Source organism: Taeniopygia guttata, chromosome Z (genome assembly GCF_048771995.1).
Source record: "Taeniopygia guttata chromosome Z, bTaeGut7.mat, whole genome shotgun sequence".
In the NCBI taxonomy this organism is placed as follows: Eukaryota; Metazoa; Chordata; class Aves; order Passeriformes; family Estrildidae; genus Taeniopygia; species Taeniopygia guttata.
The window spans coordinates 31,441,720-31,469,215 of record NC_133063.1 but is presented as its reverse complement, the minus strand read 5'-3'; the positions used below and the strand labels follow the sequence as shown (position 1 = coordinate 31,469,215).

General features: G+C 42.7%; 1 protein-coding gene across 4 annotated transcripts in view; it reads left to right on the top strand.

Annotated features, from left to right (window-relative positions):
• Window positions 1–26,776, top strand: part of COMMD10 (COMM domain containing 10) — a 155,074-nt gene extending 128,298 nt beyond the window's left edge. The window contains exons 6-7 of one of the 4 annotated variants that reach the window (XR_012053108.1): window positions 5,849–5,926; window positions 6,249–26,776. Coding sequence is in view for 1 of the 4 variants with exons in the window: in XM_072922545.1 (XP_072778646.1) it covers window positions 5,849–5,872 (24 nt within the window). In the remaining 3 variants the exon portion in view is untranslated. Of the gene's footprint in view, window positions 1–5,848 lie in introns of all 4 variants that reach the window. The other 3 variants (XR_012053106.1, XR_012053107.1, XM_072922545.1) reach the window with 3 other exon arrangements.
• Window positions 26,777–27,496: the final 720 nt, after the last annotated feature.

Here is a 27,496-nt window from a genome sequence, read left to right as displayed (position 1 = left end):
CATGCTTTTACACGTGTCTCTTCTCTTTTCTGGTGAATGAACAGCACTGCCAGTATCGCTGGCTCTGTGACCTGCGATACACCAGCAGATGCAGCCTCAGGGCTTCAGATTTGAGCTAGCCATGCTCATTCCTTGCTGCTTTTTCCAGTGATTTTCTGGCAGGGAAGAAAAGCATATTAGATTGATAAACTTTTAGGCAGCATTCACTGTACTTTCAGGAAACATGGTTGTGGTCAGTTTTATCTCAGTGCCATCCAGTACATGAAATAGCATAAAAAAAGAAGGACAAAAATGCAGAATCATAAGAGGAAAAGAAGGGCAGAATTCAGAGAAGGACTATAATAGTAGTATTGGAAAATAAAAATAAAGGTGTCACAGTTCGTCACTGTGAGGATAAAAGGTGAAATTATTCAGTTTAACCCATTGCATACTGCTCACATGATTTTCCACCTCTCAGATGCTTCAAATTGCATTTAAACCTCTTTTCAAGCACTTTTAATGATAAAATATTAATTATAAGGCTGTTGTCACATTGCCTTTATGGTTAAACTTTCTGACTGCATTATTGAAATGTTTCAGCATGCCATTGTCACCTAAGATACCCATGATGCATTAAACTGTAGGTGTTTGTGGGTTAGTGTAAATGTCTCTGCACATATAGGCATAATCAACTCTCTGTTGATTCCTTAATGTAGTTATCAGAAACCACTGCCTCCTCCTGTCTCTGATCTCTCTGTTCCACACAGCTTCATTAGTTACTAACGTTTAAATGCTCCCCCCCCCTCCCCCCTCCAGGTCCTGGCTGCTCTCCACTGAAAGAGACAGAACATACAATTTGAAGCTTTTTGCAAGACTTGAAATTATACCCTCAACTCCTCTTGGTTTCATTTCCACTTAAGAAAAATAGCAGCCTGAAGACACTGGTGTCACCAGGGATCTTGCTGTGAGCAGTGGTGGCATCTTAGGTGCCTGTGGTTGGACTGCCAATGGCAATCCCAGATGATCATTTAGGAGACCCAGGGCTTAGCTTTTCCACTGAACAACTCAGTCCTTCTGAGTCTCCTGTCTGGTCCTCTGTTCAGAGCTGTGAATTATCTCTGAGGAGACTGATCTGAGACTCCCATTTCACAGGCATTTCCTCAACATCTAAGGCAAGGACTTAGTCCTACTTGATATTTTTTAAATCAATATTTCATTAAGCAATGCTTTTATGGCATTTCAGTATCATCTATAGTAATTAATATAAGCCTTTTATCTGTGTAAATCAAAACAGTTCAGGAAAGCTGAAGTGCATGAAAACTCTGTATTAAGGATGAAGAAATATAAATCATGCAGAGGGATTATGTACTTTGCCCAATTGCCCAGCCAATTAACAGATTAATTCTTAATCCAGTTCCATATCCACGGGGCCATGCAGCCAGATTTTATCTCCTAAATGTAAAATATTCTGAAAAAAAACAAATCAAGTTAATGTCACAGTCACTTTGCAATTCAGGTAATACTCTATTTTTAATGAACTTAATGAAAAAAAGTGTTTGATTAGGGTGTTCTTCTGAATTTTCTGCATTTCAACTCAGTGTAAGATTTTCAGTTAATGATGTGTTTAACACTCAACTGTTTGGCAACATGTTTAATTTTCCTTATTTTAATGTTTCACTCTGGTTGCCTGCACATGCAACTGGGAGAGAAGTCTGTGTCAGAGAGAAATCTTATTTCTAAGGTGTTTCATCACCAAGACTTAGTTGAAGAGTACAAGTGGAAAGAAGTGTTTACACAAACTTGATGTTCTCTGGTTTCCCTGTGCTTTTTTTTTTCCAAGGGGCTAGCAGCTTTCCATTTCATAGCAGGAAAATAACTAAACCAGAGGGATTTCACCTACACAAATGCATTTTGTGAGATAATTATTTGACTGACTTTACAGAGCTTAAAATCTCTCAGACTTCATGGTGTCTGAAGACTGAATTCACTATATCTTAAACAGGACAAGATTCTCCTTTGGAAATTGTCTGCTTTTCTTATATATATAGTTCATCTGCTTAGGAATGAGGCAAGGAGAATAGATCAGCTCAAATTCATTGATACTATTCACTTTTTTTTTTCCTAAAAAGAAGAAAAAGAAAAAAGTTGCGTGTTATTAGAAACATAAACTACTTCTCCTTATGTAGGCAGGCACATGCTGCTCTCCTCAGCTGAGACACAAGGCTCTATTCTTAGCTCTACTTTCATTTACATTGTGCCTTGAGGCAAGATGCACAGGATATTACAGCTCTGCTGTTAGGACTGGTTTAAATGATGCAAAATTAGAGCCCTCTGTAACATTACAAGCAATTTTAATGGTATGTAAAAGGATGCTAAAAACGTGTTATAGAAATCCTATCCAAGGATATGTAACCCTGACAAGCAAGAAGGGAACATTAAAGGTATTTGGAAATATTTGAATGCAATCACTCAGATGGGTATAGAACCAGCCTGCGGTTTCGTCCCCATGGCAGCTGAGAACCAGGAAATGTCTGCAGTAACGGGTCAGCTCCTCAGTGGATGAAGCTTACTCGGCTTCACTGATGTTGATTTGCACAAATTGACAAACTAGACAGATGTGACAAATTGACAGACTCAGAGTATTCACTTGTGGTGGATGCACTCAACCTCCCCAACCAAACTAGCAGTAGTCTGGTAAAAACTCCAAAGAAGGTAAAGACCTGGGCCATGTGCAAGGCAGAATCTCCCCAGGGAAACCACAAAGGGGCAGATGACCCAGGGAGCATCGACGCATGTGGACTTGGAACACCAAGCACGCTGTTAATGCAAGGAGAGCTAGTGGTTTTGCCAAGACACGTATGTGTGGGTACAAAGAGTCTCATGCTTACCTTTCTCACTGTATGCACTTGAACTGTGGGCTAACTGCTTTATCCCATAAATATGACACCCTAATTGAGCTCTTCCTGCTAGGCAGTGTGGCTGCAGAAGTGTGATCTCCACTGGAGTTGGGATGCCTCTCGAAGTTTGAGATTCTTTACCTGAGATCAAGACATCCTTCCTTACCCAAGGCAGAGAGATACCTTCTTTGCAACAAATCCTCTGTAAATAGCTGACAGCATGCTAAATTAATACTAATGCAATAATGTAATTGATTCCTTTACAAACAAATTGATTTCTTTGTTACAAACAATTGTACAAGTCTGAGACTAAGATTGGCCCTAGGTGCAGCTAGGCTTCATCATGAGTTTAGAAAGCAAGGGGGCTCTGAGCCTCACAACTCAAGGGGAGGAGCTCCCATACTCTGTTGGATCTTTGGTCTCTGTCATTCTAAATAGATTCTAACTTAATTTGCCTTTGTATGTTTTGTCCATGTAGTAGGTAATAGAGTGAACCTCACCACTGAATCTGTTAATGCACATTTTTATAAAGACGTATTAAATCTATATTTGCCAATATCTTTGATGGTGATTCCTTGAGTAACTCTAAACTATTAATTTGTGACATCATTACTTGTAATTTCTCCACTGTTGCTTCAGCACTACCTATTACCCCTTTCTTTAAGATCTGCACCTTACCTATCCCTCCTGTCTCTGCACCTGGATGAAACGAAAATGAACTAAAAACTGTCCTTGGAATATGGCCTTCATTTTCCCAAATTAGTTCACAAACATCATAGAGTATTTGGTAAAAGACTCAATCTACCCAATAAAAATTCAAGCCACAAAGTGTTGAGCAGAAGAAACAGTATGGAGACAGTTCTTATTCAAATCCTGAAAAGTAGGTGCCAGCTTTGCTGGTCATGGCTTTGCAGTCCATCCCACAATATCCAAACCAGGAGTTTGCTTCCACAGAAACTTTGCTAGTTACTGGTTGTGTTTGGGAAGTGCTCTTGGGAGGTAATGTCCAGGGTGCTTCGACCTGGGATATGTGCAGGAGATACATTGCCCTGCTGGTGGCAAGGCCAGGCTGCACTGTGGAGCTGCCATCTGTTCCACCTAACACCACAGTGGACAGCCATTGGCTTTGGAAGCTTGTATATTTTCCTATCCCAAAATGTGTAGCAAGATCCCTCTCCCTGGTCATGAAGTTTTTGAAGCTTCCCTAGAAGCTCCTGAGCAGAGGAGTAGCTTGTCCAGGTGCCTTGAGGAGGCCTCACCCCATTGTGAAGGAAAGACAAGAAGTGAGAGGAAAGTATTTATTTCTCTTTCTCCCTCACTACCTCTCCGAGTATGCTGGGGAGGGCATGGATGGACTGGCATCACTTCCCTCAGACACAGCTGCTGCAGAGTTTGGCACAAGGCTGAGAGCAGTGGCCATGGCTTGAAATACTGACTTGTATTATACTGACACTGGTGCCAACAACAGCTGTTCTGGCTCCTAGCTTAGGGACTTGGAAATAATTTGCCCCAGGTGACGAATCTGGCAAAAATGTTTTTAAGCTTTCAAATGATGGGCATCTGTATTTTGAGTATTGGGTGTGTAAAGAGTTAGAAAGGACTTGATCCATGACCACATATATCAGAGTCCTGATTAAGCCAGTTACTGCAGGACCATGTGTCTCCATGAGGAAAGACACTGGCTTTAAATCAGTATTCTGGCTGTTACTGAGAGTGAAGATAAAGCATTGACTTCATCACCACAACAAGGTTTTCAGCAATTAGAGGCATTGGCATGTCTTGTAGCTGGTGCTGCAGCAAAATTGCCAGAGATCTGGACGTTTCCCTCCTCTGGGTAACAATGATAGATAAAGGTGTTAACTTCATAATTGACCAGGTGGAGATTTATATGCTCACTGGTCTTTGTTCACCATATTTCCTTGCACAGCACAAAATCATCATCTGTTCTCTGCTTGCTCATTGCCTTGTTATACCTGAAGATCTGTCAATGCATACAAATAACCCTGCACTAAAAAGAAGCAAACAGAACCAGTCCCATTTCTGCTGCCAGGGCATATACACAGAGCCTGGAGCTCTACTTGGGCCAAGTTGGTGACATGACATGGCTGTGTGATGACAAAGACATTGTCAGACCTTCCTTCCCCCAGACTTCATTCCTTCATCTCTTACTGAAAGCCTGTCTGCTGAGATGTTTTGTATTCATCAAGTAGTTCTTCTATGGTAGCTCTGTGCCAAGGCTGCTGAATGGTGTTGGAGGAACCATTCCACTAGAAATTAATTGTTTGGGATTTTCTCTGAGAGATCAGATAGACTAAAAGACCCTTTGGTAGCACAGCTACAGAGTCAAAGTTGAGGATGTCAGATAAGCTGGTATTGATGTACTTCACAGCTCTTTCTGTAGGTTGGTGGTTCCAACCTACAAAAAAAAGGTTGTCTGGTTGCTAAAAATAGCTGTGCTGCTGCAGAAATGCAGTCTTCAGGAAGTAGTTTTATAAAGCAGTAGAGTGGCTCTGCTCTGAAAAATAACCCAGGAGAAAGTGTGGTATAGGGGTCTGTGTTTATTGTTTTTCATAACTGATTGGGATCCATACATGAAGCCATGTCTTCTGCATCATTCTGCACTGTCCCTGGTAAAGGAAATGTGACAGCTGATGAAATACAGAAAACGTTATTCTCTTTCTCTTGCTCTCAATGATGTCAGTTTTATGCAACTAGAAAGTAGAAGGTAGTAAAAATCTATTTCAGTCACCTGAAATCAGCAAAAGTGACAATTCACAGACTAAGCAGGTTATGTGCAAAGGTGCTGCATTTGCAGTCAGTTTTCAATGTGGAACTTCATCATAATTTCTCACTCATGGAACACATGATGATTTGGAAGAAAGACATGCATTTTCTCCCTCAGGAATAACAGCTGCCCAGACACAGGGAGGTAACTGCCAAAGACCTGACTGCTGGTCTCTGGTGTTTTTTAGGTAAGGACCATTAGTGCTTGCTAATCCTCTCAAACTGGAACTCAGTTCCCAGACTTGGCTGGCCGGACGTTGTCGCTGGTATGAGCATTCCCTGAAAGCTGTAAGTGAGATGCCAGCAGAACAGTGTGACATCTTTCCCATCGTGACCCATTCCTGCATGCCCCTGATCAGTAAGAAGACTCTCCATCTTCCTTGCATGTCTTGTCTCAAATATGAATTTGCTTGCATGATGGAACTCCTCAGTTTTCAAAGAGGGAAACTCCAAGATAGTCTTTATTAATTTGGGGCAGCCAGAAAGAGTGGAAGAGGTCAGTCTTGGGTAAGAGCAGCTGTAATTAGCCTGACTCAGAAGTTGAAACAAAAGACAGCAATACATTTAATAGCAACCTCTGTTTTTCAGTGGTCACTCTGCCTCCAAAACACATGTGATCTACAAGCAGAAGTGGATATTTGACCTGTGCTGGGTTCATGCTCTGTCCTCTGACCCACCAACACCCTGTTCAGTCCTTAGGGACCAGACTCCAGCCTGGACTTCAGCAATGTGGGCTCCCTCCTCTCTCCTACGCTCAACTGAAGTGTCATTCCCCTGCTCACATCCATTCTGCAACAGTGGTGATCACTGGGGAGCACAAATGTATCATTGTTTCCATAGAGCTATGGGGCCATGGGATGCTCCAGAAAAAAGGAAACCACAGGCTGGTACCCTGGGAAAAATTTCCAAATTAGACTTCAAAGCTGGATTGGGTAGGGCTGCTGGCAATGACAACTGGAAAAAAAAGTGCTCTTTTTCCCTGTATGTGTAGCTCAAAGTGTTGCCTCTTGCATAGTAATTATATTAATCCAAGTTATTTTACTATTCCTCAGGAAAAAAAAAAATTAAAATACCTTAAAAATATGTTTTGTGTGCTAATCTGGCACTGTGGCTTTCCTGAAAAGAAGCAGTTAGCTCCAATTTATTTTCAGCAATGGACTGTAAAACAGTTGTAGGGTTTTTTCCCCCTGACAATCAAGCAAAGTGGTCAAAAAATAAGTTAGTCCTTGGAATTAGTTTTTGGAATTAGTCTTGACTTTACATTTTATTAAGCCTAATAAAATATTCATATTAGGTCATTCTTAATTGTCATTTTGTCATCATTTAAAAAGCTAAGGTTTAGTAAGTGATTTTTTTATTTACTATTCTATGCAAATGCTTCTGTCAAAACTTAATTGTAATTTTGCTGGTAGTTTATTTAAGCCATAAATATAGTGCTGAGTATTACATCTGAATTGAGCAGTCTTTATATTTGTTCTTATCATTCGTCATAGAATCATGGGATGGTTGGGAGGGACCTTAAAGATCACTATGTTCCAATACCTCTGCCAATGACAGGAAGACCTCACAATAGACAGGGTTGTTCACAGCTCCATCCAGCCTGGCCTTGAACACTGCCAGAGGTGTCCATAGCTTCTCTGGGTGACCTGTACCAGTGTCCTACCCCCTCACAGTAAAGAAATTGCTTCTTAATATCTAACCTAAACTTCCCCTCTTTCAGTTTGTACCCATTATTCCTTGTCAAGTCACTGCAGTTCCTGATGAAGAGTCCCTCTCCAGCTTCCCTGCAGGCCCCTTCAGATCCTGCAAGGTCCATGAGGTCTCCACACACCCTTCCCTTCCCCAGGCTGGACAGCCCCAACTGTCTCAGCCTGGCTTTGTAGGGGCCGTGCTCCTGTCCCTTTATTGACTTCATGACCTTCCTCTGGACTTGCTCCTACAGTTCCACGTCCTCCTTATGTTGGGGACACCAGAACTGAACACAGCACTGCAGTGGGGTCTCACCAGAGCAGAGCAGAGCAGAGCAGAGCAGAGCAGAGCAGAGCAGAGCAGAGCAGAGGGGCAGAATCTCCTCCATAGCCTTGCTGGCCATACTGCTTTGGATGCAGCCCAGTACACGTTTGGTTTTCCAGGCTCTCTGGGCTGCCCCTCAGGCCCTCATCCACTAGCAACCCCAAGTCCTTGTTTGCAGGGCTGTTCTTAATTACTTCTCCACCCAACCTGTAGGTGGGCCTGGGACTGCCAGATGCTATTATACCTTGGTAATGAGCCTGGTGATAAAGCCTGGCAAATATGGGATAAACAGGTCATGTACATATTGTCAAGACTGAAGCTGAGAAATAGCTAATTAGACTTCTCCTTTGCTAAAAATTGCTGTAAATTTGTTGCTTTGTTCTGGACAACAGTTGGTACTCTTCTTAAAAACAGTGCTAGATGAACTCTGTATAGGATCACTTTGTGAAGAAACAGAATATAGGGTGTTTTGAGAGGAAAACTTACAAAACTTGAAGCATTCTTCAGCTTGATAGGAAAGTGAAAGGCTGTGTTGCAGTGCGCCGTGCGGGGCAGCTGTGGCAGGGGCACGACCCTGCGAGCTCTGCAATTCCTGGTAACTGCGGGTCTGGCGCAAGGACAGATAACAATGACACAGAACAAGGGCCTTCCAGAGCACGTTTATTAGGTGGAGCCCAAGAGCAGCTTGAGAGGGCAAACAAAGGTTTTATACAGGAACTCAGGAGGAGGGGAGTAGGAACAATAACCAATAAGGGTAGACCTGGGGAGGGGTCTAAGGCAGGACTAACAGATCATAAACCTGTCAGGGGAAATAGGGGAGTGGTATAACACAAAGTAACCATTAGGGTGTTGAGTGTAACTAAATGGACAGGGACCACTCTGGAAGAAGGGGAGGGGACTAGAAGGAGTGACAGGGAATGTTCTAGGGAAGGGGCAGGGAAAGGGAGGATTGACAACTTGGAGGGGAGGAGGTTAGGGAAGAGCTCGGGAAGATTGACAACTGGGGAGAGGAGGAGATTAGGGAGGAGAATAGGGGGCGAACCTGAACTCTAAAAGCACACCACAACAAGGCTGCATAATTTATAGTACTAAATTGACCATGCTCCACTGCTGCTTCATTCATAAGTATCTATATTCAGTGTGGTTTTCAAGCAGAAACAAACCTTTGCATGAGTGAGATCTCACTGGATGAGCAACCAAATTAATTTTAGAGTTCTCAGACCAAAACCAATTATTTTTTGAAGGAAGCTGAGGAAAATGTGCTACTTATTGCCATTGAACCTCTTGACACCAGTTCCGATTTCAAGCCGACTATACACTCAGCATGAGATATATTTGTTTAAAATTAAACATGCCAATAATCAAACTTGAAGGGGAAACAAGGTGAGTTTGTTGTTTCCACACTGGAAATCTCTATGTCTGCATCAGTGAATTTTGGCTCCCTATTTTTCCTACTTAAATTAATTGCTAACCATGCTAAAATAGAGCAGATAGGGCCTGAAAGGTCTGTTACAGTGGTTCTTGGTGAGGGAACTGGGGAGTGGAACAGGGGAGGGAAGGGTAACTAGTGGCAAACCAGCTTTCTTCAGGGGTAGAAAAATAACAGGAATGCAAGACAGCTTGGGAAAATGAGGTCTAGTCTTTTAGTGAACAGACTGTTGGGCTCGGATACAAAAGTTTACTGTGTGAAAACCTGGGATTATGCTGTGGGATGAGGGAGACGAGCCTTGCCCCAGGACGTCTCTTGCAGCTGCAATAGACATTGTAGCTTGAGAGGGATCTGCTAGGATGGTATCTGTCATGTCTGTGTTTACAACAGGATTAGAAACACCCATTTCAAGGGGTCTGCAAATCAACTGGAAAAATTGGCTCAGATCAGGAGCCTGGCTGACAAAGCTATGGTCTTAAAGCAATTGTAAAAAAAACAGATCATCTGCTTTTCAAATCACAGCAGGAAAGCAAACAAGTGGGCCTATTTTATTTCCCTGGTTGTGTTTGCATAACACAGGATATCTTTTATATTTTAAATTAAACTACTTGTTGTTGTTAACTAAAATTTGAAATGTGTGAGAAAGAAGTGTGAATGTATTTAGTAAAAAATAAACTGATTAATACTACAGTGTAAGCTTTTATAAATGCGGAGCTATATTTTGATGTTATAGCCAGATTGCAATATAGTATCAAGGTCATCATAATTTGAAAACATCCAGATAGATTTGGAGTAGGAATTGGTGGGTGAAGCAATATTTCCAGGGTGTTTGGAAGATCACACTCTATTTTATGATGGTCTCTCTGGCCTTTAAATGCACATTCTTTGAAGTTTGCCTTTCCCTGCAGTGAGCCTCAAAGGCCCAGCATCTCTGCATCACCAAAGGGGCTGGCTGTGCCCCTCAGGAGGTCCTTATCACTGATGTTATCTTTTCCTGAGCATGCACTGGGCTGGGCAATGAGGTGGGATCTGTACAAAGTGCTGCCCAGCTGGCATTACAGCTCCTGCTGTACATCACTGCATTACTTCACCTGGAGCAAATGCCCCTATGAATATGCATTTGTTTTTCCAGCACAATAGATATCTGTAGCGGGGTTGTTTGTGGATAAGTAACCTCTTCGTTCATTTAAATTCTGTGTGTGAGACTTCAGGTGGGCTCTGGTGGGATGCCTGAATTCAGAGTCCCATGACTCAAGTGGCTGAGTGCCTGCAGATGGATTTGCTTGCAGGCGAGGTCTCCTAGCAGTCTAGCAGGTCACTCAGCTCTTTAGTTTGGTTTGTTTGGTTTGGTTGCCTTTGGCAAAGTGGAACTGCCTTTGGCAGGAGGCTGCAGCTTGTGCTATAGCAATAGTAAGAAAGTTTCAGAGGGCCACTCACCTGTGAGCTCAGCATAACTTGTGCCATTACCAACAGCAGTAAAATCTGGGACCTTGAAACAAGCCAGCTGTTTCTCCCCATTGTTGGCTGACGCCTGCTCGTATAGGGAGAAGAACGGCAGCATCAAATGAGCAGAATTATTGAGGAAAAAAACATAGCAACAGCACAGCCTTGTCACTTAGTAACAGTAGAATTACGATGAAGAAGGAGGGAACATATATAAATAAAATATTCAGGAATATACATATTCATTAAAATGATACCCAGAAAACAGAAAGAAGAAGGGAAATAGCCAAGCATCTAAAAATATTCTTTAATGAAAAAGAATTTTAAATATCTGTCTCTGCTGCTCAGAGCTCTGTGATGATATTACCTTCCCACATGACACTATGCTATTTCAGGTTCCCCTGGTTTCCTTCCCCCTTCTCCTCACTTCAAGTACATGAGAAGTCTGACAGATAAGCTTGAAAGTGTTGCTTTTTTGTTATCAGACGTGTGTTGCTGTTTTATTATCCTTATTGTGTCTATGTGAGTAATGTTCTTTATGTGTCACCATGCTCAGTGCTGATGAATACACAGTGATATATTTCAGCTCTGAATAGCATCCCAATTAATTTGCCTGCTACAAGAGGCCAATTTGCTGTGGGACCAAGAGCATATTCCTCATTGTTTTGATTGCTTTCCTTACCTCCTGGATCAGGTGAAGAGCAGAAGAACAAAAAGCAATGCTAGTAACCAAATAAAGCTCTTTCTGTTCTTTCCACACCTCTACACTTAAATGTATTTATGTCATCTTTAATTCAGGAAAAATAAAAAAGCCAAAAAAGAAAAACCAAACCCAAAATGAAAGCCCCAATAATATAAAATCAAACCATTTTCATAGAAGGAACAGTGAGAGCTTGGAAGCTGTTGCAAAACAAGGTTTTGTGGTTTTAGATGTTGTTCTTCTACCTTGAATATTTAATCAAATGCCCACTAAAGTGAAAGATTAATAATTTCCCTTAAAAATCATTCTCCTCGTCTCACTTTCACTTGCACTGAAGGTGCTCTCTTGTCTTTCATTCAGTGCTGTAGAAGCTGCTACCCCTTATCGCCAGCTTCACTTTTTCTAAGGGCTTCAGCTGGGATTGTTAAATAAATGTTAAACCTTTATTACTCATTTTATGTATAGTAAACTGATTGCAAGGCTTTTGTCTTCAATCCACTACTTTTAATAAATATTTTATCTTCCACTGCTGAAACACTAGTTATGAATTTTCATGAGCAACTTCACATAAATCTTCTTAACAACTCTCCACATGAAGAGGGACTTCAAAAGCACTGTGCTGGCCAGGCAAGGGTCATCTTGTATTTGGTTTCTGTCTCTCCAGTAGAGTACTTTCAGGTATTCAGTGGAACATTTAACACAAAGACAGGTGTTGTTCCAGGCCTCATTCATCTCTGGTGATAAAAAATGTTTGACATGACTGGAGGCTACACAGTGTGCTTGTGTAGCAGTTAGTTTTGGAAGATCCCTAAGATAAAAATTGCTTCTGTTTGGGAAATACTCAAACGAATTCACATTTATATTTGGATGTGTACCAAGATCACATTTGGTGTTTTCCGTCTGAATTTTTCATAGTAAACTTAGCAGCATGTATTTGAAGTGCAGATGCATTTAAAGTTTATCTGATGTATAAATATTAATATGAACAGTTTGTCTGTGCAGCACCTGTCCATGGTTCATAGAGATGATGAGGAGCTACTGGGGCCAATAAATGACCCCTGTGTAAAAAGATCCACTGGCAGACAGCAGTGGCATTGTCAAAAATCTGAACAAATTTTTTGCATGCATTGGCATTCACTGTGATAATGACACCATAAATGGGGAGGGAGTCAGAGGAACCACCTCAAATGGAGGTGGTGGGAAAAAGCATGTTAGGACAAATTGATAAACTAAACATTAACAAATTCTCAGCACCAGATGGTGTTTACACAGGAGTCCTGGAAAAACACACACCACAAATAAGAATTTTCTGAATTGCTAACTATGTGTGATCTGGCACTACTATCAGCTCTGGGTTTAGAGGGATTCAAGTGGGAACATGATGCCAAGTTTTGAACAGCACTTCAGGAGTGGTCCTGAAAAGTAATGGTCAGTCAAAGATTTCATTTGCAGTGGTCAGATTTGGTTAGAGGTTTGAGAAGAAACATGGGTTTGGAGAGGAAGGTCAGGCTTGAAAGCCATAAGAACTCTTGGAAGGACACCATGAGCAGACATATTGTGCTTGTTCAGGCTATGTAGCTTTCAACAGAAGCTTAGGGAAGCCATGGCTCATAACAAGTGACACTTACTATCAGGAACAGAAAAAGTTACTTATGGGTTAGCCCCCAGAAAAGGGAGGGTTGGAAGAAACAGGCACCTCATACATCAACAGGAGGTCCAATAGACACAAGATCTGGGTGTGGTGTTCAGCATCCTCCTAAGAGGCCTGGAGAAGGTGGTGCAAGCAAATAGTGACAATGTTTACAACTGATGAAATATAGGATAACCAAAACTAGTCTTGACTCTGAAAAACTGCTGAAATTGTTCACTGTGCTATAACAAAATTCTGTGTTAGGGGAAAAGTGACTACTTATATAAAATCATGATCTCTTAGCTCAGGGAAAAGTGAACGACAGCTTGAATCATTGCAGAATGTTTGCTAAAAGCATCCAAGCACTACTCAGTGGGCAAGCTGGCTGTTGGATTTGGAGTGGAGGCAGAGAAGTGCTTTTTCCTGTGGTGCAGAATAGGAGTTTTGCTTCTGCATACTGGGGATGCCAGAGTACCAATGGGGTATCGGGGAGCAGGTAATCTGAAGGATGAAGACTGTGGGGAGCAAGCTAAACCAGGCAGCATGGCTACACCTGCTGGCACAGCTGTGTCCCAGACTAGCAGCAGCAAAGGGGCGAGGGAAAGGCACTTGCCTTGTTTCACATAGCCCCTCTGAAACCCACACTGCAAGTCTTGGATGGCTCTGTTTTTTGGGCTAAATGGAACTTTGGTATGACATTTCTCAAGTCAATCCCACGTTACCAGGCTTGCAAGAGTTTGAGATGAGTTATTACACCCAGGAGAACAGAAGCAAATTGGTGGTGGGTAGCAGGATGTCTGTCACAGCTTACATGTGTAGCTGGGCAGTTACGGTTGAGACACACCTACCCAGCTGCTAGTCAGAGGGTTTTTTGCCAGGACTTGTTTTATGTGCTGGTATTTGAACCTTGATTAGGTATACTTAAAGTTGTCCTGTCTTATCTTACTCCCTTCCCTGTCTGAAAATAACACTTTTTTTTTTTTTTTTCCCTGGAGAAGTAAGACTTGGCTCTCTGCTGTCCTAGAATTGTCCACAACAAGAAAAAAATAATGACCAAAATGAAGAATGAATGTAGCTGTTTTCCCCAATTATATCATTTATTGCTTTATTTTCAAGATATGAAGAATGTTGTTAATGCAAATATATTGAATGGAACACTTTATTGTTTTTATCACAGTGACTTTCTCTTTTTATCATGTAGGAGAACAGTAGATTTGCATCAATTTGACATTTGAAATGTTCTGCCTTTGGCTGATCTGCAGTTCTGTGCAGCATGATCCTGACTAAGAAAAGCTCATTTCAGTTCTTAGGACAGGTGCAAGATTAAGCATCAAGCACCTTGCTTCTGAAATTGCTTGTGGTTATTTTTTCCTCCACAAATGTCTGCATAGCTAGCAATTAACTGCATCCAGAGATCAAAGCTAAATTGTTTCAGACAGAAATTGCCATATCAGAGCTTAGTGCTACTTGCACTGTACTTTTAACAACCAGGAAGTTCCACTGATCTTTATTTGCTTGAAGATGAAACTGCCTGATCCCAGGCAGTCTGGGCTTGCTCTGCAGATAGGGAGAACAGAAAGGGAAAGAAAGGACTACATGATGAGCTGGAGAGAAGCACATGTAACACCACAGAAAAACATTTTTGTTTCCTCTGTAGGGCTAGAAGAGTGAGAGAGGGCTCCTCACTGGACTTGCAGACCAAAGTGCCACAGATGCCTCCTGCAGAGGGGAGCCCTGCACTGGCCCCACTCTGGCATGGCATGGAGCCTGGGGCTGGTCATCTTGTAAGACAGGAGGTGACAGCTCCATTCACCCAGCTGGGGTAAGACAGGACCCAGCAGGGAGAGGAGGCCTGAGTGTGGCTCCCCTCACGCTACAGTCAACGCGGGCTCAGGGAAGCAGAGGGCTCAGTGCCTTGGCGACTTTTTTTTCTGTGATTTATAGAGAAGCTCCTGATGCCTTCACCCTTAATTGCCTTAATTAGTCCATTATCATCCTCGAGGGGAATTTTCCACAGAAAGAGAAAATGTCATTCCTTGAAATGTTTGACTGGTAGACCAAAAATTCCACTCTCAGCCCTTTTTTTTTTTTTTTTATTTTTACTATAGTCTAAGTTGAGCTTTTGTATTGACAATTTAGCATCTAATCCTATTGCTCTAATTCAGTCATTTTCCTGTGCATCAGGATAAAAATGATTTGCGTAACAGCCTTCAGTCCTCTGTTTAGCAACAAAATATTCTGATTTTTTCTTAAATGGGATCTAACTGTGAACAGGCTGGAGAGTGATGCCAGGGGACCTGCACTGATTCTGGCACTGCTGGGGAAGATGTGTCTGCTCCATTTTCTTGCAGGTTGACTTGCAGGGAGTTTGGACCTGCTGGCAAATGTCCTTTCTTGGGAAATTTGGAAAAAGAATAGGAAAAGATCTTGTTTGCCCCAGTCATGAGCTGTTAGATTCCACTTGCCTGTGTTATCACTTTCTGCACCACTGTAAGGATTGTTTAAGCAAGTTGGCCTTTATGTGCTGTTTTCCTTCCTTGGAGCAGAAAAGGTTTGTAAATGGGTTATTAACCTTCCACTGGAGTGGCAGGACTGATAGTGTTTTGCTTTCAAGCAGACAGTCCCCAAAGAGATTTTCTGCATCAGATCTTCTGGTGAGAGCTGGAAGTGTTCATTCCCTGTTTGAAGACTGGAGGGCTTGACATGGTTAGAGTTGCTGTAGGTGTCCCCTGTTACCAAGCTGTGGATGCCCCTGCCCAATTGCCCAAACAATCCTGCTCCTTCACACATGCTGAAGCACAGCCCTCATCCTACATTCCCTGTACAGGACTTTGTAATTCTGAGATGTCATTCTTCCAATTCACCTGAATTTTCAGTTTCTTCTGCTAGGCATTTTTATTTTGTTTAGTGGCTAGATTTTATACATGGACTGCTCTGTAGAAGTTTTACATTCATTTTCTGTGGCTGGCAGATAATATTTTCCCAGTTGATTAAGTATCCAGACTTACAAAGGTAGAGCTGCATATGTGACTGCAGGCACCTGAAAAGTTGTAACCCCCTGTGGCAGACCATTAACTTCAGATCAATAGGAAAATAATGTTTTTCCCTGCCTTTTTTGTAATACCTTTTTTTTTTTTTTTTTTTTTTTTTTCCCAGTGTCCAGATGCTTCTCAGGGAGGTGTTTTCAGAGAGAGCTGTCATTGCTCTAACACACTATCTAATTCCACTATCAAAGAGCTTCTGCTAGTACTACAAAAATGCTGAAATGAAATGCAAATCTAGACATTAAAGACAACTTCCTTAATAACTAAGGTAGAGTTCTTCAAGCTTTACTCTTTTGAATGGTACTTCTTTTCCTAGGAAAGAGTATGGAGATAAAGGATTGTTTCTACAAAGAGACTGTTTCTATAACCATCCCTCAACTTTGGTGCATATCCTCCTTCAGAGGCTTTTGGGATCATACTATTTGCAAATATCCATGTCATATGATAGTCTCCATTGTATTTTAACATATATTTTTTTATTAGGATGTCATCTATCTATTTAATTAAAATTACTACTCTGAGGGGAAATACTGTGGATGTTTTTCCAGAGGGTGTTGTTAGTCTGGGAGAATTGTAAGTAATTCCTGCTTGTTCGAAGAATATATTTCAATGTTTTCTCCTCTTTCCTTCTAAATTATATGCAAACACTCCTTCTGAAGCTAAGTAAAGTCTCATTTTCCATTTTGAAGATATACTGGGATGTCCCTGTTTGCACGTCATGTCTTCCACCCCATGGTCCTATTTTAGCATTTCCCCATGCTGTGAGGTGGAGATAGGAGCAGCTATAGGTGGCTGGGAACCCTGGAGAAGGCAGGTTGGCTCAGGGGCTCAGGGACTGCCCAAGCCTGGCCTGGTATAGGGGTTTCAGAGCTTCACTTCACTGCTGGATCCCTCAGTGCTCCTGAATGAGGGAAGGAACAGAGAAAGTACTGGGTCTCTTATGAACCATTGGGTCTTTAGGATGAGTTTTGTAGCATTTAATGCCTCTGTCTCTCATTTATTACCTCTAGTGCTTTTGAACTAAGGAACAGGCATGCTTGGACAGTGAGGAAGCCGCATCTGCTGCAGGTTTGCATCACTGTGGCACTGATCCTATTCATTGCACAGCCACTGCCAATGGCATGTGTTAAAAAATCTCACCATCCTGGCTGCCAAGCATCCAGGTCCCCACCATGTCCCAGGCTCAGGCCTTTGGCTGCATTACTTAAATTAAGTCCTCTTAATGGATCATGTTGTTTTTCTTCTGCACTAGAACCAACTCAGGAAGAAAAAGTGGTCCCTCTGGTTAATAAAGGGTTAATATTTTCAGTCCCAAGCCTTTTATTTTTATTTTATTTTCATGGCCTTAGTCAATACCATAAAGCCCCCAAATCCCTGGCAGTCTTTACCACAGAGATAACCACACAATGAACCTATCTGCACATCACAACAAGCTGACAGTAAATTTACAAGTACTCAGTGGGATGTGGGGCCTCGTTGCTGATAACCAGCTTTGGCACTGAATAGGAGCTGTACACTTATGCCTGCTTTGTTATGTTATGTTTTTCCCTGCAGATAGCAGCTCGCTGGGGGAAAAGGCAAGGAGTGCTGCTGGAGAACTCTCAGCGCCCTTGAAAACACATCTGTGCTCTGTCTCAGCTTTCCTGCCCAGTTTAGTCAGCACTGGTGTTTGTTCCTCTTTCTCTTTTTGTGCCTCCTCTCCCTTGTCTCTGCTAATAATTTCACAAATTCTCTCTGTCTTATGGGCCAGAATTAATTTCTGTTGAAACTGGCTGGGTTGCACAAATTGTGAGATGTTTTTCCATTGTACTCTGGTTCTAACCTGTGTTGATGTTAAGGTCCTCTTCTCTGCTGAGTGCTTGCTGTGGTGTGAAGCATCTGCTTAGCTGTTATGTAAAAAAAATACGTTTATTAGGTAGTTAGTGTAATCACATAATCTTGACAGACACCAGTGCAGTCACAGTTCTATATTTTATGAAGTGGGAGGATATATAAGCAGGCAGGCAGCAAAGCAGTAGGCACATTTCTGCTGCTGAGGGACACCTTTTCAGGATTATGTTTCCAAAGCCTGTTTTCTGGAAAAAAACATAGGATCATTAGCTCTCTGTGAGTGCAACAGTTGAGGCAGGGGTGGAGTGACCACTCTGTGTCCAGTGTTTCCCAGCTGGAGGGGCACAGGGCAGTGTTGCAGGTGGGGGATGCAGTGTGCAGAACAGGGACAGGGCTGGTCCATTGGAGGAAGAGGACAATGACCCTCAACCATCTTAGCTGGTGGGAAGTGGTGATGTCCATGTAGGAGGTGGGGATGGAGCAGGGCCAGGAATCATTCCACAGCATAGCCAAGTCTAGATGGAGGGGTGTGGGTGGTCAGGAGGAGTTTTGGAGCATCCTTGCTGAGGTGTTCAGCAGTGAGTGGCTCCTTCAGGTACAGTTGGTGACCAACAGGCCATATCAATTTGTAACTGCCCTTGAATGGAAAGGAAATTCAATCCCTTTTGCTGCTCAACCTGCAGCAGAGCTGGTTTCAAACATACAGAATTCTTTGCAAGGGGTGCACAGGAATGGGCAGGGACAGGGATGAGTGTGTATGGAGAGATCTCTGCACATGCATTATTGGCAGGACTCCCTCTGCCCACTGTGCCCAGTGCTGATGAGCAGTGGGGCCTATTGGGAATCAATTCCACTGGAACAAATCCCAGCGATTCCGAGCTAATTGTGTGCAATTGCCCCTAATGGAGGAATTTCCTCAAATTATTTCAGTACAGAAAACTGATGGTGTCCACAGGGTTGCTTTGTTTCTCTCTTTCAGGCGGAAGCCAGAGGCTGTCACCCACAGATCTCTGGGTTCACTTTGCCCACAACACTCCAGCAATTGGAATAGTCTGCATCTGTGGGAGAAGTGCAGGCTAGAAATTTCACTAAGTGTTTTAGTCATGCAAAACTGTCACCTTTGATTTTCAGAAAGCTGCTACCCCCTTACCATCTGGTGCCACTTCCCTCCCTGGAGACACTCAACAAAATAATATTACGGATTTTTGCATGTGAGCTGGAGATGATCAATAGCAGTACAGTACGTGAAGCACAGTCTAACACTAGAGTATAGGAGGCTCAAGGGGCACAGAAGCGGTGCCCTGCACTTCCGTGTTCCCAGCTTGTCCCCCCAGTGCTTCAGCAACCAGAAATTCTTGCTGCTGTGCTTGTGGTCTGTTTCCCTGGTGTAAAATGAAAGGAGGAAAGGCTGAGCTACCTGCCTGCTCTGAGGAAAATGGTTGCTTATGGTGGACAGTCTGGAAAATAGTTTTCTTTCCATTTCTTCAATTTCTTGATGACCTCTGTTATGCTGTCAAGACCTTCAGTGATTTGCCATCTCAGTGCCAGTCAGGCCAGCTAAATCTGTTGATTTTTTTATTATACATATCCAGGGTGTTTTCCACCCACAAAGGATGTAGGCAATTTGTATAAAGAAGGTATGAGTGACTTCTTTGGGCTAATTCCTTTATTTAAAAATTTCTGCATCACCTGAACTCCCAGTATGCATTGCCAACATTTCTGAGATTTCTGGAAGGGATAACATCAGCACTGAATATTTGCAGAGAAAATAAAATGTGTCTTTGTATTTTTCTAAATTACTCAAGGATGTAAGAGTGTTTCATGCAGCATGAGTGAGCTCTGAAACTGTGCATATGTGAGCCTACCAACATGATGGAGTAATGGTGTATAGAGCTTTTGGAGGAGTTGCTCCTCTTTTCCTTAGGCTGTCATTGTTGACAATGAGAATGCAAAAATATTTCTATTTTTTCAAAGTGAAAAATTTCTTTTTCACTTTGCTGGTGGTATAAAACAAGACAACCCACCACGCCATTATACTTTTTTTGTGCTCCCCTGTCACACTAGAGGAATGAAACTAGGATACCTCAAATGGATGTATGAAATGGTCTCTCTCGTGTCACATAGTAGTCAGACATGGCATCCAATTCTTGCATCACATACCATATTAATATCTTTCTGAATTTAGAATTAATTGTAATAAGATGACAGAGTTCTAGAGATTTCTGAAAATAAACCAAGCATGTTGTTCTGAATTTTCCACATCTCTAGTGCTGATGGAAGAAAAACCCTTTAAGTATGTTGTAATGTCTGGTATCAGACATTTCTCAAATTAGAATTTTCTGTAACATCATGTATGAACTAGAATTCTGTTGATAATTATTTTTTATGTTAAGCTGGTTGTGTGATACATTAGGTGTATGCCATTGTGTCCATTAACATGGATTTATTTTCAGCAAGTAAAATACATGCAGTTTAAAGGATTTTCCTAGCTGGTGATGTTCACTTTGGTATGCCTGGATGGGTAGTGAAGAAGGTGTTTTCATTTAAATGTGTTACCCTTTGGATAGGTCTTAATTTGCTTCACTCTGTTTGCAGGGTGCAAATACATCTCTAAGTAATTCTTTTGCCAATCAATTCCTCTTTGCAGCACAAAATCACATAATGAAATAATGGCAGTTTCAGTAAATTTTTGTTAAAATTAGCACCGCAATTTCTGACATGTCTTAATATTTTTGTGATTTTTAGGTGTCACACTTCATGTCATTTTTTTTCACACTCCCACTTTTACCTTCCCAATAACATGTGCCATTGTTCTCGAGAAGGTTACAGACACATCACAGGAGGATCTGTACTCTCAGTTCACCTGCCACATGCTGAGTAATAACATCAAAACAGACTAATCTTGTGGAATAAACTGATTTTCTGTTTAGAGCAATATTTACAGAGATATGAGAAGTGCAGCCAGCTCTCACCATGTGTGTGAAGCATGATATTCCTGCTGCCTCTAGTTCCTCCCCTCCATCAATTTTGGCTCTGTCCTCCAAATTTTACCCAATGAAGCTGCAAGAAAGGGACTTTCCAGTTCTTGAAGCTGCTGCAGGAAGGCAAGGTCACACTGTCAAGGGGCTGACAGCCACAGTGGCTGGCTACAAGCCAACACTGGGCTGTATGTGTCTATCCCACATGGATACTGAAGTTTGAATGCACCAATGGACCTATGGACTAATTTAGATGCAGGTATGGAAAGGCAATGCATCTGGAGAGGCGAATGCTTTGGGGGTCAGGATGTGCCCTCATCCTTAAGTAAATGAATACCTGATTAACTCACCTAGTCCACAAGACTGTGCTTGGCCTTGCAAAACCTCATTTGTTCCTCTGAGGAGCTGAAAAGTATTTGTTTTGATTAGAGGGTGGCAGGACTACCTCAGGAGCACATCAGAGGGAGGAGGAAAAGAGGCACAGTTGTATCAAAGGGAAGGTTAGACTCCCTTGGAAGAGGCTGACTGTAGAGGTTCCTGTGTTTTACCAAGCTTGAGTACTCTCCAGCCAGCTCTGGAGGAAAGCCAGAAGGGATGGAGAAACACAAAGACCTTACATATTTTTACTAGCTGAATCTTAAGCATGGTTTTTCTTTGTGTCTTTACCTATGTCTTCAAAAGAATAAACTATCGAACCTATTCTGAAGGTTGTGATTAAATGTTTCTCTTTTTATGTACCCTGATTTAAGCATGGTATGAAAGTAATTGGACAGTGAGCTGTCTTCCAGCAAAGTGCTGCCAAATCCATACTGTGATGCAGGAGCAAGTGTACATCTCCCATCTCTGTGGCTTTTACTTGCTACCCTTCACATTGTCAGCTTTCAGGAGGGAGGAATGTCTCTCCATGAGTGTAGTACCTAGGAAGGTTTTGGTAGCTCCCCGTGTGTGTGTGTGAGCCTCCATACCCTGTCATGGCATTATTTGACCACAGGAGCTGTCCCTAAGGCAGAAACAGTGAGTTTCCTGGGGTGACAGCCTCAGAAAAACCAAGCCTGGCAGGAACATCCACTTGTGTCTGGATGTTAGGCCTGTGCCTTGTACCAGCTCCTGCACAAGAGACCCTTGCTGTAGGAATGTCTGCCCTCTTATTTGGCTGTCCCTGGATATGTGTGTGGGCCCACATGGGGCTCCAGCCACAATAAGAGCAGCTGATGAGTAGATTTTGTTTATGGTGAGGTAAAGGTCAAAACTGCATTGACTTTAGCAGAGCAGCACTCACAGTTTGATCTGAGGAATGTACCTGTATCATATTCCTTTCAGAAGAATCTCTCAGTGCATATGTTATCTGCTAGAGAACATTGTCATTGGCAAGCTAAAATTGTGGTCTGCTGTGGAGTGTATGAAATGATAGTCATAAAAATAAGTGATGGACTCAGGGTACCAGGTTGGACTCTGGAGTAGGTGGGAGAGGATCCCTGCAGTGCTCAACAGCCTTCAGGAGTCATTGCCCAGAGCTGATAGAATGCTGGAAAATGGCACCTAGAGACTGTACAACACCTCCTTGGGGATGTTCATAGGGTGGCTGTGAGGATGGTCGGGCTTTATGACTGGGGAAGAATCAGAAACAGAGGAAGAGGAATCAGGGATAATTAAGAAGGAGAAAGTCCGGAAAAATAGGGGATAAGGAATAAAAGCGGACAGATCTACATGAACAGGAATGGCAAGTGTACTTTTCACAGTTGATTGACTCTTCTGCATGCATGTGCATGCGTGTGCTTTCAGTACCAGCTGTGGGAGTCAGCCTATAGTCAAGAGATGACCTGCCCAACTAGGATCCTGGCACCTTTGAAGGACACACTGTGTGTGGTTTTCCTTGGTCACTTCTGTGCATTTGTTTGTGCACAAGAAGCTCTGAATAGGAACTGGAGTAGGGCTGGGGCTTGTAAGGACAGCCAGGGAGGCTGGGGATCCAGGACCAGCTACAGCAGAGACTGCCTAAGGCCACTCACTGGAGGTAGAGGAGGACCACAGCCAGGCTGTATGCATGCTTCCCATTTGGATGAACACTCTGTGCATGTTGGGAATAGAAGCTCAGCCTTTCTGCTGCGTGGATCTGGGGACACAGAGCAGCAGCAGCAGCATCACATATCTCAAGTCACCTCTTCAGCAGCTATAAGCACTGGGATTATTAAGTCATTCACTGATTACCTGAATATTTGAGTAGGGATCAGGCTTATCAGTGCTGCTGCAAGGCGGTTGAAAGTCTGGATTAGTGTTCCACGTAATGTTGACAGTAGAGATATGGACTGAGAAAAAAAATAGTATATAACTCAATTGGGATGAATCTAAGGTGAGTGAATATATAGATTTAAATGGAAATAGACAGCAGTACACAGACACAGTATTAAGTGACAGCCCACCTGCCTACAGCACATGAATGGGACTGTAAGGTGGTAAGGAGATACAATACACATTTTCTCCTTCACACATAAAAAAAGTTCCTGAAACTACTGGGTCCAATTTTGGACACTGCATCTCAAAAAGAAGCTGTCTTACTTGATTGAAGCCAAGAGGACAATGGAAGTAGTACAGTAGACTAGAAGACATGAAAAAAAAATTGTACAAACTGCTTTTTAGCCAGAGAAGAAAATTCCAGATGGAGACTGGATGACCATGAATCCAAAACAAGTTGTGGTAAAGGGGCTTGATGTTCTTGGACAGGCGAGAAGTGTTTGACTGGCGCCAAGAGAAACATGGAGATCCTGGAGCAGGTCTCACAGAGGGCTGCTATGTTGGTTGAAGCTCTAGAGTATATGTCTCATCAGGAAAGGCTGAGAGATTTGAGTCTGTTCAGCCTCAAGATGTGAAAACTGACAGGGGACCTCATCAGTGTCTCTAAGTATCTGCAGGGAGGGTGCCATGAGGATGGACCAGGCTCTGCTCAATGGTGCCCAGCAGCAGGACAAGAGGCAAGGGGCAGAAACTGATGCAGATGAAGTTCTATCTGAATATGGGGAAGAATTTACTGTGCAAGTGACCACGCACACTGGAACACATTGCCCAGAGAGGCTATAAAATTTCCCATGCTGGATATATTCAAGAACTGTCCAGAAACATTCCAGTGCCATGTGCTCTGGGCTGACTCTTCTTGAGCAGACAACCCACTGTGGTCCCTTCCAGCCTTACCTGTTCTGTGGTTCTGTAAACCATACGGGGAATGTAAGAACCACAGAACCACAGAGGAGGGCTGGTGAGGCTGTGGGGCCAGCTGCCAGTTCACAGGGCTGGTGGGGTCTGCAGTGCCCCAGCACTGCTGTTGTCAGGCAGGCATCTACCAGAGATGGCCCTGGCACACAGTGCCCTTCACAGCCTACTGTCCTCTGTGGGTACTTTGAGGAGGTCACACTCCCCAGTCTGTGCATGCCACTGCAGAGAACACAGGCCAGGGTTTCCTGTCTTCACCGGCAGAAATGTATGGACCACAGCGAGATTAGTCAGGAGAGCACCAGGCCTCCCAAGCTCTGGGCTCGCTGTCAACTGAAAGTCATGCTTCCCTCTAAAACCCTGCCGACCTGATGCTTTGTGGGAAACAAAGGGCTATTGAAAGCAGCTGCTACCAAGAGATGAATTCAGAAAAGTGTTTGCTGCCTCCAGGCTTAGTATATAGGTCAGGTAAAAAGTACAGCATTACTAACCCTTTGTAAATAAGTAATTAGGGCACTTAATGTAATTGAGAAGCATAATGAATAGTAGCAACAGAAATGAATTGCAAAAGATTTCTGTCCTTCAGAGAAATGCATAGGTATGCAAAAGGCATTTGCTGGTATGTTACCGTGTTTGTCAGTGAGAGCAGTTATCAGAGAGACAGAAAGAAATCTTAGGTTTTCCATTCGGTGTCCTGCTGGGGCAGATTTGGTTCCAGTAATGCACTTTACAGTATTTTGTTACCAGAACTATCAAAGGTGGGTGAAATATATACTTTTTAGACTCGGGTCCAAGAGGCTCAGTGGGTGTAGGCTGACGGAGTGCTGCTGAAGGCAGCAGAGGTGTGCCAAATTACACTGTCTGACTTAGCTAATGTACACTTGTGGCAACACATCCTGCTGGCCCCCACCAGCCTCTGCAAGCTCAGCAGATTTTGTCATCAGCTGGAAAATACGGTGGCAGGTTTTGGCTGTGTCCTGTCCCCAGCTCCCCCTCCACCTTTCAGTTTCTTCCTGGCTCTATCCCCTGGTCCTATAATAGGATTGCATCTTCTCTGGCTAAAAGCTTTTGTTATAAGTCAGTCTGTTAAAAGGATCATGAAGTGACTGGGTATCACAAGGAGAGAAACCCTTTAATTATCTAATGTTAGGCTATTGGATGCTGTTGCTGGGTATCAGAAGGTTAAATGTATCTGAACTTCTGTAGGCTGAATTGAGAAGATATAATTTCTGTCGTATAATAAATGTTTATAGAATTTTCATAGATGTAGCTCTTGAATTACTATGAGACTGGAATATTCATGAAATATAACCCTAAGGGAAGCAGAGTATCTGGCTATTTAGCCACTCCAGCTTTTTCTAAAATGAAATTCCACCTTTTTTTCCTAATAATATTTCACCTTCTGTGCTTGTTGAAGGTCTAATTCAGCTGCTCTTCAACTGTACAGCACACTCTTCATGTTTAGCTGTGGTAACTTCTGCATAAGGATGAATAGGGAGTATGTTCCCAAGAATGTCCTGGTGGAAAACCAGAAGATGGTCCTTTTGCTTGCAGACAGATTGTAGCTGGTGTTACCTCTCAAGCTTGGGCCCAGCCTTTTGAACCCCTCTGATGTGCTCAACAAGATCACATATACTCCAGAGCCCAAGATGTTGCTCCTGACAAGGATCAATGATATCCCAGGAGAGCTGGCAGTATGAGTTAGTACATTTGAGACTGTATTTTATGTGCTTATCTTTAATATAGTCCCCTAGGGTGACTTATATATTTCCAATTTATTTTATGTGTAATCTACTGTGCAAACTATAATTACAAATTTCTGTACTGCCCATCAATGCAATTGTAAAGCACAACAGTAAATAATATCTCAGTGAGTGAGAACACGTGTTGTCAGTTCAGATTTGAAAAGAATGGGGGAGTCGATCAGGCATGTAAATATGAATGTAAATGTGTCTAATTTTCATAAAAGAACTTGTGCTCCAGAAAGATTTTACCATTCATCAGGGTTTCTCCTTTAGGCTATAGAGGATCCAAACTGACTGGAGTCCTGGGCTGCAGTCAGGTTGCAAGGACAACACCACCCATCCAGGGCGAGGAGCAGAAGAGACTTCAAAGCAGGATATAAAAAAGGCACAATGTACCTTCCCCTGCTGCGTCTCTCCTTCCTCCAATGTGCAGTCTCATTTCTGGGAGTGGTCTGCAAAAGAGCATTGCTCACCCAGGCCTCTTTGCTCTGGTTTCTAACAGCTTATCAGGTGACTGACTGCAGCAGCTCAAGTTGCAAAGATGGGGGAGCACTCAAGCCAGTGTTAGGAGTAGCTACACATGCATGCGCATAAATCATGAATGTGAGCCCTGAATCGTATATGGAACTGCAAAAGACAAAAGAAAGTACTTTCTACTGTTCGAATAATGACTATTCTATTAAAAAAAAAATCTAGGTTACCTAAGGCTTATTTGAACCAGTCTTAAAAGACAAATAAAATCATATGATGAAATAAAGTTAAGCCTGCTAAATGAAACAGCATTTAGCAAATAGCCTGTTTTATAAAACAGAAGGGTGGATAATTCCTCTCTGATGCATAATATTGGTCTAACAGGAATTACTAAGTTTAACAAAGAGCTAATTCAAGATATTGGGAATACAAGTGGGGTTGTTTCATGGAAGTTTTCAAAGGAATATTAACTTTTTTCTTTCTTGAACTTTTATCTGAATGTGGGCTGAAATATTTCCGGACTAGGTTAAACATTGCTTAAAGTGTGCCTTTTAAAGCTCTCTCCACCCCCTAGGTTTTTGCTGTCATGTCTTTCTGCTTCTAAGTAAATGAGAAATCTTTGAACTGCTCTTGTTGTGTGGCTTGTTTATATGCTTTTATAGGTTAAAACCTTCTGCATTCACATTTAGCTGTGCAGGAAATGTATTATTTTCCCTAAAATAAGCTTAGACAAATGCTTTCTGTTCTCCCAAGCCTGGAGTCCCTCAGGTATTTTTTGTTTTAAATAATCCCTCTGAATGGATGAAAAATGCCTTGTAACTCCCCAGCAAGCAGATGAGGTAATCTGGTAGGATTTAGGCATTGCAGTTTTCTCTTGACCTGTACCCCATTCTTGGGTTCCCAAGGACAGGAGAGCATGGTATCTTGGCATTTTGTAGGAGCCACTGCTGATGCCACGGGGCTTTGAGCTCTGCCACCATGTATGTTTAGACATCCTCTTCCTGGTCATCTTCTGCTTTGTTTTTCCTCCTTGCACTAAGAGTTTATTCTCCTTACACTAAGACACATGATGAGCCCTCTCCTGAGCGCAGCTGTTTTGCAGCCCCCCGAATTCTGCCATCCCCGGTGAGCAGCAAAGTGTTTCCCTCCTGCAAAGAGAGCACAGGCTCCAGGCCTGCCCGGGCAGGTGGCAAAATGCACACAACGAAATGCAAAATGCGCTCAGACCCTCTGGGGATGAGAGATGTGGTTACCAGGACCACTTAAATCCCAAGATTTTCTTATCAGTCTGTCCACAGCTGTCTGTGCCTGCTCTCTCCCTCCCTGCCCCCCCGCCTGTGGGATGGCAA